We start from the raw sequence: 12,798 nt of genomic DNA, 5'->3' as shown, positions 1-12,798 counted from the left end.
TTTTTTTTTTCTTTAAGCAACAAACTATTTACCATATTGCTGCGAAATTGGTTATCGAGAAAATGTGCAGCCACATGAGCTGGCAGCAAATTATGTAAGATCCGTTTATTTGATTCCTGTAAAACGTCCATCTCCTTTTTCTCCTGTGATGCTTGCAGCTGCCAGAGGAAATCCAATCGTGCCGTCCACTCAACCAAACGTCCATGTACCAATATTGCAATCATGAAAATTATAATACGCGCCAATGAGATCAAATGGAGCGGAATGGATGAGCTGTGAAGGTAGGCGACAAAATATAAAATAAAAAATAAAATGAATTTAATCAAAGCGAAGGACATAGATTAAATCTTTATATTCTACATAATGAATGAAAAATAAATTTATAATCAGCATAATCTGAATAGTATCTGGCCGCAACAATTTCATAGAAATAACAAGGACTTTCAAATACGTATGTACACACATATGTACATCCATGTGTATGAGCAGTATGTACATTTACTTTACCTGTATTCGCGTTTGACGCAGATATTTAACAGTCATTACACCATTTTGAAAAGCGGCTTGTTTTACGAGGGAGTGAGGCATTTAGTAGGTATTCCCCGCTATTTCAATGCTGATTACTCTGTGCGACAATTTTACGGTAAATCAGGGGCCTATATCATAAAAGTGACTGGTGCGACAATTGTCGATTTTTCTATAAAATTTCAATGCCAGAATTGTCGGCGACATTTTTTCTGTTTCATATACGCTTGTAGGCAACTGCGAAAATTTTTAGAAAACGACAGTGATATTATGAAATATTGTCGACAATTGTGCTGACAATTGTCACTCTGCTAAAATTGTCGCGACAATAGCGACAAAACCAAATAGCTCCGTCGTAAAGCTTTCACAGGAGAGCTTTGTAAACTTATTTATATGGTAATTGCGCGCATTTCATTACTTTTCAATACTTTTAATATTTCTTGAAACTAAAATAACGCAAATGCAATTATTACATATGATTTACATATAAATTACAATTTTGTCTACGACAATTTTAAACCCCGACATGACACTTTTTCAATGGAATTTCTCATGGAATTAATTCGGTGGTGACAATTATTTTTATGAAACAAAACACCCCCAAGCTGTCGCATTGTTACTGACAACATGGAAAATGCCTGTCGTTACAAAATTATCACTGTCGCTTTTTTAAATAGGCCTCAGACTAGGGGGTGATAATTTTGTAATGACAGGCACTTACCGTATTGTCAGGGACAATTCGACAGCTTGGTGGGTGTTTTGTTTCATAAAAACAATTGTCACCACCGAATTAATTCCATAGGAAAATTCATTGAAAATGAATGAAATTTGTATATAATCGATATGCAATAAATGCAAATTCATTATTTTAGTTTAAAGAAATATTCAAATACTCGAAAAGTAATTAAATGCGTTTAGTTACCATATAAATAAATTTACAAAATTCTGCTGTGAAAACATTCAGCCGAAGCTATTTAGTTTTGTCGTTATTGTCGCGACAAATTTGTCAGAGTGACAATTGTCATCACCATTGTCGACAATTACCTTGTTTATATGGCACCAAGCGCGGTATCGAATTAACTCGTGTCAGAGTAGCTCGCTTGAAATGCAAGTGTTTATATGCAACAAAATAAATGAGTCGATCGAACACGCTTTCAAACAGAGTTCATCCCGATGCAACCGTGTTAATACATGTTGCAATTCTTTAAAATAATAAACATGGAAAAATAATAATTAAATACTCAAACAGCCAAGAAAAAAGGATATTAGCTATTAATTTTATAACAAAGCTTAGCCTAAATGTAATTTTAAGAACTATTTAAATGTTTTACTTCATACAGAGTTGCATGGAACAAACGTGTGGACAAATCCTGTATATATATGCACTCTTAACACGATTCAACAACTCTTCACTCGTATTCAAAATGTGATTTATGGTGGCACGGTTAAAAGTTTCAATTCGATTTAGGAATGAGTTTACATGTGTGTTTGTCCAAATAACATGGTTTTACTTAGAACGAATTGAACGACCATATAAACATGGTAAATATTGCAGTAATGTCATTGTCGCTTTCCGAAAACTTTCACAAAAATTTTTGGAATTTTATAGAAAAATCCATGATCAAAAAATAGGAAGGTAGAACCGCTGAGAGGAATTTTTCAAATTCTTGACGTTTGCAAGCAATTTAATTTTAAAATTTTACACACGAACTCACACACACATTTTCATTTTCAATCTCAAACAACAACCACTTTGAACAATTCCTTTTTTTTACTTTCAATTTTATATGATTTAAAAATGTTGGCAAACTTCAAAAAAAAAATCATGGCCGACAAATTGAGAGAACGGTTTTACCTTACTATGTTTTTATCAAGAAAAATCGACAATTGTCGCACCTGTAATTTTTATGAAATAGGGCCGAGCCCCCCAGACTTTGCTAACATTTTCTGAAAGCTTCACTGAAAACAAAATTTCGTATAAGTGCTACGAAAAATTTTAGTAGTCTTGGTTTTTGTACAATGTACGAAACTTTCGTTCGTTCTTTCAATATAATCGAAATACTTATTTGCAGTCTGAATTGGGGGATGATTCCGTGCTCCGAAGTAGAAAACTTTTGACTTTTGACCCCATTTAATGGGGAAGGTGCCTCTGCCCGGCTGGTTGATGTCGTCGGGAAGAAGAAAGGCTGACATCACCGCCATTCAAGAAATGCGAGTAAGTAAGTAAGTGTGAACCCTGCGACGTCTACTACAGTTGCCACGGAAAGGAGCGAAAATTCGGTGTTGGATTCGTGGTAGGAGAGAGCCTCCGTCGCCGAATACTGGCATTCACCACGGTGGACGAACGTCTAGCCATAACCCGCATCAAAGCGCCCATGTTCCGACGGAAGAGAAGGACGAGGCGTCCAGGGATTTCTTCTATGAGCGCTTGGAAAGTACATATGAGCGCTGCCCTCCGACAGGATGTCAAAATCGGGCTTAGTGATTTTAATGCCAAGGTGGGCAAGGAAGGGATCTTTGGCGCCAATGTCGGAAAATTCAGCCTCCACGACGAAACGTCCGATAACGGACTGAGGCTTATCGACTTCATCGGGCCCGAAACATGGTAGTATGCAGTACTAGGTTCAAGCATAAAAAGATCCATTAACCTACATGACTGTCTCCAGATCGAAAAACGTGAAACCAAATCGACCATGTTGTGATAGACAAAAGGCTTGCTTCCAGCGTTTTAGACGTGCGCGAACTCCGTGGGCCATTATCTCTTAGCAGCAAAAAATGTGCGCCTAACAATGCAAGGAATGCTTAACGTCGAAAAGCTGCAATCACAACAGACGGGCAATTTATTCGCCACTCGACTCACATGCCTGCTCTCTGAGAGCACGTACTTGCCGCAATAAAAAGAGAGAGGCCGAAATACGTGAGTGCGAAGAGATTGAGATGCTGGTCGACAGGACCAACGCCCGAAAATTTTACCAAAGGGTTAGGCGACTTACGGAAGGTTTCAAGACCAGGGTGAACGCCTGTAAGAACAACAATGGCGACCTAGTGACCGATGTCCCGAATGTACTTAAATTATGGAGGGAACACTTTTCACCCTACCGAATGGCAGCAGCGCCGAAATTAGTGGAGAAGACGAACTCGAGTCCCCAGTCTATGATGATGGAGCCACTGTTCCACCACCTGACAATAACGAGGTACGAATAGCGATAGCGCTCTTGAAAAACAACAAAGCTGCTGAAGCTGACAGCCTGCCAGCTGAGCTATTCAAGTACAGCGGCGAGAAGTTGATAAGATGCATGCATCAATTCTTATGCAGAATATGGTCAGATGAACGCATGCCCGACGACTGGAATTTAAGTGTGCTCTTCCCAATGCACAAGAAAGGCGATCCCGCCATTCGCGCCGACTACCGCGGGATCAGCCTTCTGAGTATAGGTTATAAGGTGTTATCGAGTGTATTGTGTGAAAGACTGAAGCCCACCGTCAATGAACTGATTGGCCTTATCAGTGTGGCTTTAGGCCTGGTAAATCCATCATAGATCAGGTATTCACAATACACCAAACCTTGGAAAAGACCCGCGAGAATACGATCGACACACCATCTATTTGTCGATTTCAAAGCCGCTTTCGAAACTAATACGGCTGTGTAAAATGACGTTGAACAATACCACTAGCTCCGTCAGAATAGGGAAGGACCTCTCCGATCCGTTTGATACCAAACGTGGCGTCAGACAATGTGAACCTCTTTTTCGAATGATTTCTTTGATCTGATGTTGGAGAAGATAATAAGAACCCCAGGACTGAACCGCACAGGCACAATACTTTACAAGAGCGTACAATTGCTGGCGCATGCCGACGACATCGATATTATCGGTAAAAACAAGGGCTTTGTCTGTTTTGCCTTCTCGGGATCGGATAGAGAAGCAAAGCGAATGGGTCTGTGGTGAACGAGGACAAAACGAAGTATCTCCTCTCTTCACACAGTCAGAGCATACGCGTCTTGGCACCGACATCACTGTTGACAGTTACAATTTTGATAAAGTAGCCACATCATTTATTTGGGAATCTATATATTATTCTGAAACAAGGCGCTTGTCAGCATTAACACCAATAATAATGTCAGCCTTGAAATCCAATGGAGAATCACTCTTGCCAACAAGTGCTACCTTGGACGGAGTAGGCCTCCTCTGCGTTGGAAAGACCAGGTGGAGAAGGACTTGGCTTCATTTCCAATTAGCGTCAGGTAACACAGAAGAAAAATGACTGGCGTGCTGTTTTGGAGTCGGCTAAAATCGCTTAGGTGGTTACAGCGCCAATGAAGAAGAAGAAGTCTGAATTGGTATATGTTTGACATTAGTCAGTGATGATCATCTAATCTATACATACAAATACATATGCATATTTTTATAAATGAAAATCGAGGTTCCTTTTTCGGTCTATTTTCAAAGCTACTGAAGAAGCTTGAAGGAGCCTTGGTAGAATTAACATTAATCAGATCTAACCACTCCACAACAGCGGCCGCTACACATACATTCGTAGTATGTATGCCCATATTCATGTCTGTGTTTTTTTCACTTTTATTTCAACATAGTTTGATGAAAAGAAAAATACTGACGCAAATAAAATATTTCACACAAACAGGGTTGAAATTTTGAAATTCGTATTTTGTTTGTAAGTGAAATATTAGTGGCATTGTGCTATTATGATAGCACGACCGAGTAATCATATTCAACTTATGTACACCAGCCGAAAAAATTACAGCCACACCAAATTTTTGCAAGTTTTAAAATATTATTTTTATTGTTATTAAATTTTGGTTAGTTTGATATAGTTCATTCTTTAACATTATCCGTATAAATACAAGTTTAAAGGCAGTGTCACACGCACACAACTGCCGGGTAATCCTATGTTAATGTGTAAGACCCTGTGAACACGGTGTAAATATTAGACAATGCGACTTTGATCTAATTTTATTATTGCTCAGGATCTTCTTCATTTCCTTCGTCTATAACGCATTTGCTCTTCTGAGCTTAATATTTTGATGATACTAAGACTTTCTCCACCGACCAATGGCGTTTAGCGATCTGCCCTCTTCAGTACGATTCCATATAGAACTCTGGTAACATTGACTTCGCCCACCTAATGCCCTGTTTGAACCTTTACGAAGTCTTCCTACGAGAGCTTATTCTTGCTGATAAGACCAGCTGACGAGCGGTACAACAGTTTTGGAGCGGGACTTTAGAGGGTTGTGCTTGCCCAGTGTACATTTGCTTCAAGTTCACCATATTGGTCGCTGCACTCCAGTGGTAAAGCGTTACCCAGCGACAATGAGATGTGTTGAAAAACGAGGAGCATTCTGTTATAGTGTATATCGATGGACAGAGACTGCTAGTCTTTAATACCACCTTACAAGAGGCAATGCTTTGGCATGAAGAATAATAAGTGCCAGGGGCGCTTATAACCGGAATATGCGCCGGTTTTTCTCATAATGTAATATGTACTTAGATAGCAACAGATATTAGCTGCAATGAACTCTTTAGATTTGACTTAACAAATTATTTAGATATCGCTGAGTATAAGAATTATAATGTTTATGTGTTTGTAGAAAGGCTATTGGTCCAAGGCATAACAAGGTAGAAGTGATTTCGACATTTCTCTCTTTTGAACTGCGACTGTAATGTCAACTCTTAACCCTATAGAATTCAAATTTTAATTTTTTAATTTCAATTTTCAATTTTGAGCTGTGCGACTGATTTTAAATACATACATACAAAAATAAAATGAAAAGGAATTACGAGCGGTGCGCTCTGCCGAGTATTTCCAAGCGGACGCGTTTGTTCCCAGGTGCAGTACCTCTACCATACAATTCCTCAATGCTTGAGTTATCTGAAGTGTCGGCCGTTCCTGAGGTGTCTGTGGGGACGAAGTTAGCTGTTGGTGCACAGACCCAAACTGAGTAAGTCTGCCATAAACAAGCAGTACATTAACATATACATATAAGCAAATGCTCCGCGAACACCATGATACAATTTCGTTCCACTAAATTTACCGCTTTAGATCACCATTTACTGTTATAAATTCGACGTTCTGGTTCTTAACATCCCTTTTCCTTTTTTCATAATGCCATATGAAAAGAGTCGTGTTTTTATTTTTCATACATAGCTGGATTTATCATACGGAAATTAAGCATTACTGAATATGAGGAGAAAATCTCCTACTCATATACATGTATAGACCAAATGTCAAATGGTGGTATGATAAAACCTAAACCAGAATTCCTTGTGGACATAAAGAAACTGGAAGTAATTTTTAATAAATTTAATGGAAAAGAAATTTCGCATTGCAAAAATTTAATAGTTGAATTATTGAAGTTAAGTTCCGATGTAAATTTAGAAGAAAAAATCAACATTTTTTTTTTTAACTGTCGAATATACTCTAGAATTAAGTATTTGAATAAAAAAATAAATGCTCAAAAACATTGGGCTAATAAAAACAAGAAAATTGCCAAAACGGGTTTATAAATAATTGTGTTTCATTTAGTGTGTAATTTTGAGTAAGTATGCATTTCCACATTTACATTAAACGAAAATACAAAAACTAAAATGAAGCCGATTTTAATGTGATTTTAAATATTTTCATATTTACAAAAACTTTCATTTCATAGATATTGAATTTTATCAAATATGGTACATGCATAACAAAGGGTTAATTTCTTTGTTTACGTTTTTTGACATAACAGTCAGGTATGAGAGAGCTCGACTGAATTGTCACTTCTACCTTGTTGAATATGCCTTGATTCTGGTCGTAATGGCCTCATATCACCCGAAAACTCACAATAATTGGGATAAAATCGTATTAATAATTATTAATATATTTACATACATACACTTAATAATACTTACTTCACTCTGCTGTCATAACAATCGAAAATATTTATGTGAGACATTTCAATGAAAAGTCCATAAATGGTTCCCATCAACAATATCAGCAACGATTTAAAAATGATTGGCAAACTGTGATAAAAATAAAAAAAATATAATATTGTATTAAATATTTTATATATATGTAGAACAACATATTTAAATATGTATGTGCACTGAGGGAAAAAATTTTAGAATTAAAAAAAAGCTAAATTAAAAAAAATACGCATATGAAAGAGCACCAACCCAACTTGCTTTAAATTCGAGTATGTACTTTATAAAATAGGTCGTTGTGAAGTGCACAGATGCTTTTTCTTAATTAAGAAGAAAAAAACAACAATTTTATGTTCCGTCTGGTGGTAATGGAACCCGGACTCTCTTGGCAGCAACCAATCGTATCAAGGGTCTTTGCACACTCAGCTACAGCCATTCATGTAAATGTGTTTTCAATTGTTGGGCTCGAAATAGAGCTGGAAGACTATCGATCGTGTTTTACTATCGAAAAAATCGATGGTTTTGTAATCACAATCGATAGTTTTCACTTATACATAAATTATTAAAAGAGAGTTAAAGCCGGCGGCAAATAATTTCAGAGCGCAGATGCTGCTTCCCAGTGGGAAAATAATAATGTATAGTAATCGAATCAGTAAAACAACCCTTTTCACATTCGAAAATGTAATTTTTTCCCAGGGCGATGTCCTAAGAAAAGTGGGGCATTCAATTTTGCATTATCTAGTGTCGAGAAATGAATGTGTTTTAATATGAAATTTTTGGAACTTTTTGAATACATTAGAATGCTGATAACATAGTTAGCAGTAATATTATCGAGAACGCGTAAGAAATACATTATATTATTTAGCACGCATGTAATGCCTTACTATTTTTCCGACTGGGTTGAAGCCAAAAATTGTTGATAAACTTTTTTTCCTTAACGAAAATATGGACATATTTTGATCTCACATTCTTGTGTTTAATTTTTAGACTTCTTTAATCAAAACTATCGCTAGTACTATCGATAGTGTCGACATTTTCGATAGTATCGATACTATCTATGGTTGTGAATATCGATTATCGAAACTATCGATGGACACGACCATCGATAGTTTTCCAGCTCTGGTTTGAATCAACATCACAGCGCGCGATTAGTGCATTTGTCCAAATAAACATGCATGTATGTATACATATACTTTCTCAATTACATATGAATAAAATTATAGTTTAAAAACTAAAACGTCCCTATTATAATTGCCATTCGTACTGTCATCAGGTATGTAACTTGAGAATAGAAATCGCTGCATCTTTTGGGCGCATCAATATTACATAGTTACATCCGAGCTAATAAAACGAAGGTAATAATAATAGAAAGCATCCGAGACGTGCAAAACGCCATCCGTGCAGTGAAAAATGCTTCATTTTAATACGGGCATGTTTGAATTGAATATTTCCATAATATGTAGTGCATATACAATGGAAATATAAACTTTTTTATCACTTTTCCCTTGGTTTAAATACGAACATCAAATCAAATAAAAAATTTTCATTTCTACAACGTGTTTTTTTCTCAGTGTACGGGTACCAGTGTTGCCACACATGAGCTTTTCCTACCAAAACTTGTAGGTTTTTTTCCATTTGGTGGGTTGGTAGGGTTGATGCGATTTTGGTAGGTTTCGGGACAATGAGTAAAAGTTATTTGCTCAAAATAGAAAATATGTATCTCCAAATATTTTAGCAACCCTTTTTACACGAATATTTCACAGGTGAGTTCGTATAGCGGTAGCCGCAAACATGTAAATATACCTGAATCCTAAGTACAAACGTAAACCCTTATTATTGCCATTATTCAGGGGAGGCGAAAAAACGATGTAGTTTCGTATTACCTGTCATTCTGTATCAAAAACTAAGGTGTGAAAAAAATGGACTAGGCACCTTTACACCTTTAGGTAGCGATATAATTTGTGGCGTACGTGGACCAAGATTGAAGAAAAGTCTGTCAATGGGCTCGTACCCAACCATATTCCAGGCGGAGGTTTTCAAATTGTTGCTCACTGGCGAAAGTCAAAGGGAATAAGACAATCAAAGAGATTCATGACTCTTTCCTGGAGGAACTCCGAAAGACACCTTGAGTTTAAAACTTTTACTGCCAACCAGACAGCACACTGCATGTTAACGTACCGTTTGAATTAAATGGGTCTTTCTGTAGAGATGGACTATAGATTTTGTGGGCTGGTGAAGGAAACCCCAGGGTATATTCTATGTGCCTGTCCACGAAGCATGAATCGTAGATTGATACTCCTTGACGCTTGGGTGTTTTGACGACGAAAAAGGACGGGTGAAAAAAATTTGCGAAAAAAGATGCGTAAACATGGATTCAACATCATTCCGGAAAAACTCTTTGGGGAAATCGTATACTGTTACACTCGCAAACATAGTTGACCACGAACATAAGTTACGTTTGCCTTCAAAGAAGTTAACGCGGCTTTCTTGCCATCACCTATGTCAAGAGTCTTTCTTCGCCGAATTTTTTTTTCACGCGTCTTTTTTCGCTGTCATCTTTTGAAATCGCGTCTTTATTCGTATCTAGTGACGATAAGTCTGTTCGTTACACGTAGTTAATTTGTTTTTATTTTACTAGCCGTGTTATAGTTTTACTAAATGTTATATTACGGTTGCCAGACGTACTGATTTTATCAGTACAGTACTGATTTTTCAACTCTTGTACTCATTTTATTCATTTCCTCAATCAGTACGCTAATGTCCTGATTTTTCAAAATTTGCACTGATTTGTAGTGAATTTTGAATTCAAACAAAAAACTTTAGGATTTTCTGATATCAATCGTTTTACGGACATATCGCCGGGTCGTTACGAACCAGTTGCGATAATAGGTTTTTTCCACAATCTACTCGAAGAACTTCGAGCTACACATACGCGTTCCACAACTAAGTTTTAAGGCCGGTCCACATAGAACTTTCGCGTTGGTTTGGTTTGACAGAACGCACGTTAAAAGTATGCTTGCTACAATGAACGCTGGGCAAAGAATGCTTGGGCCCCTAAATTAACATACTAATGACAGATAAATTAATATTTCATATCAATAATTGCAATCAAAATGATATTTCTTGTAATTGTATTTATTTGCAACAGCTGACGAGCTACGCACGCGAAAAGTTGAGAGTTGGCCATCTTTTTGCTTCGTGTTGGAGTGAGCGTTGTCGAAATTTGGCTATGTGGACGGGTGCATTTGAATTCATGTATTTATAGTCGGCGGTTGAAGCGACGCCAACGCAACGCCAAAGTTCTACGTGGACGGGCCTTTAGAGTTTCTTTGATATACATAAACAGTTTGAACTTTGCTCGAGTTTTTCTACAAGTAGCTTGTGGAACAAACCTAATATCGAGGGCTTGTATTCAATAGCCTCTATCTGCAATTTTCATAAAAACAACTTTGTGATGTTAGAACCCTTCTGGCTCTCATTTGTCATCACTGGTGTTAATTCTGACTTTGCAATTTAAAAGTAAATTCTTCTGTCAAGCGTGATACAAAGCCAGCATTAACATCACCGAGGACAGTTAAGTCTTAAGTGGATTTTTATGTTAGAATCTCATTTTTGTGAAAAATGTAGATAGAGGGTATTGAATATAACCCCTCGATATGTTGGAGGTTTAATTATTTAAAAAGGAGGCTGACTTTTTTTTGTCGGGTTTGCTTGCCATCTCGAAAATAACTTTCAGTTTAATAACAACAAATTTGAATATTCAAATGGCGTTTGCCTATAACTTACAATTTACTCACATTGTAAAAGAGTTTTGCATACAAGATATAGAGTTAGATACTCTTTTTTAGCGAATTCTTATTCTTTCAAGGTTTTTGCGTAGTTGAAAAAATATGTAATTACGTTTTTTTTTCAATAANTCGAAAATAACTTTCAGTTTAATAACAACAAATTTGAATATTCAAATGGCGTTTGCCTATAACTTACAATTTACTCACATTGTAAAAGAGTTTTGCATACAAGATATAGAGTTAGATACTCTTTTTTAGCGAATTCTTATTCTTTCAAGGTTTTTGCGTAGTTGAAAAAATATGTAATTACGTTTTTTTTTCAATAACACACTCAAACGAAGCAACTGAGAGGATCTTAAGTGTAAAGTTTTCTTCCTGGCGCAAAGGAAGAAACCGGCTCCTAATTAACATTTTTTAAAGTGAACTTCATATTAAAAGTAATTTTAAAATGAAAAATATAGAATTCTTTGAATATTTATACACTGAAGATGGAAATGATCTCATTATTGCTATTCAAAAATTTCACCAATATAAAGTAATGTGTACACTCATGTTAAAATTAATAACACTTTTCTTATGAACTATATCTGACATTTTAAAGTATTATCTGATACTTACATTCATAATTTTGCTTTGAAGAAAAATGCACTGAAAAGTACTGATTCTTTTAGCATGAAAACGCCTTACGTACTGATTTCGCGCATAAAAAATCTGGCAACCCTATGTTATTTTAGCTATATTTTTAATAAATTTGGCAATGAATGAAAATACTAAAACTCAAAAAATTTTTTGGTAGGTTTTGGTTGGTTATGGTAGGAAATTTTGGTAGGAAAAAAAGTGTGTCTGTGGCAACGCTGACGCGTACGTTACATTACAAACAAAAAAATTCGCCGTACCGTAGGGTACAGTATTTTTGCGAGGCAATTTGGAAATTTCTTTATGGCGGAACCTATAGGTCTCTTTTTACATACACGTACATACGACAGTAACATTTTTTTTTAATACATAGTTCCATTGGAATAATGGAGATACTTCCTTGGTAAAAGTTTCATGATTTTTTGGTTAGAGTGACAAGAACTGAGATCTGGTGGGTACGTATTAGAACGCACTTTGAAAAAAAGACCTCCTCGAGACAAAAACAACGATATATCGATGGAACGGTCAATGTAGAAGCTATGACAAAAAATGTAAAAGAGCCAACCCCTTCTTTCGCCCAAAATAAAAAATTCGTTATGAACCATCCCTGTGCTAGTAATGTCACAACACATGCACCTTCGTTGGAAGAAGAATTACTCATGTTGGGTCATCATAGTGAGGCACACAGAAAATGCTCGCTCCCTCAGTATGTTTCGTTGTCGGCAACATTTGCATTTTTGTCGGTTTCAGTATTTTTACGGTGAGTATCACTTCATAAAATTTAAAAGACACACATAAACATAATTTGTATACACATTAGACCGCACCAGAAAAAAGCTGTACACCCCAAGGTACCACCCTAATATCAGTAAATTAATGGTCGCCATAAATCATTAGGCTTTTGCTAAGGATGTATTTATATTTGAAGGCACTTT

At 36.4% G+C, this 12,798-nt stretch overlaps 1 protein-coding gene across 1 annotated transcript in view; it reads right to left on the bottom strand.

Moving 5' to 3' along the window:
* The window catches only part of LOC108372117 (Ca(2+)/calmodulin-responsive adenylate cyclase-like), a gene marked incomplete at both ends in the record, with an annotated part of 35,878 nt that overhangs the window by 6,594 nt on the left and 16,486 nt on the right, over positions 1-12,798 (bottom strand). Inside the window, 2 exons of the mRNA XM_017627769.1 lie at positions 33-273; positions 7,428-7,538. Coding sequence (XP_017483258.1) covers positions 33-273; positions 7,428-7,538 — 352 coding nt within the window. The remainder of the gene's footprint in view (positions 1-32; positions 274-7,427; positions 7,539-12,798) is intronic.

This window comes from Rhagoletis zephyria, unplaced genomic scaffold (genome assembly GCF_001687245.7).
Source record: "Rhagoletis zephyria isolate East Lansing unplaced genomic scaffold, Rhagoletis_zephyria_1.1 Rzeph_scaffold_05454, whole genome shotgun sequence".
Lineage (NCBI taxonomy): Eukaryota > Metazoa > Arthropoda > Insecta > Diptera > Tephritidae > Rhagoletis > Rhagoletis zephyria.
Note: the sequence above shows the minus strand (reverse complement) of the source record. Positions and strands in the feature narration are given on the sequence as shown.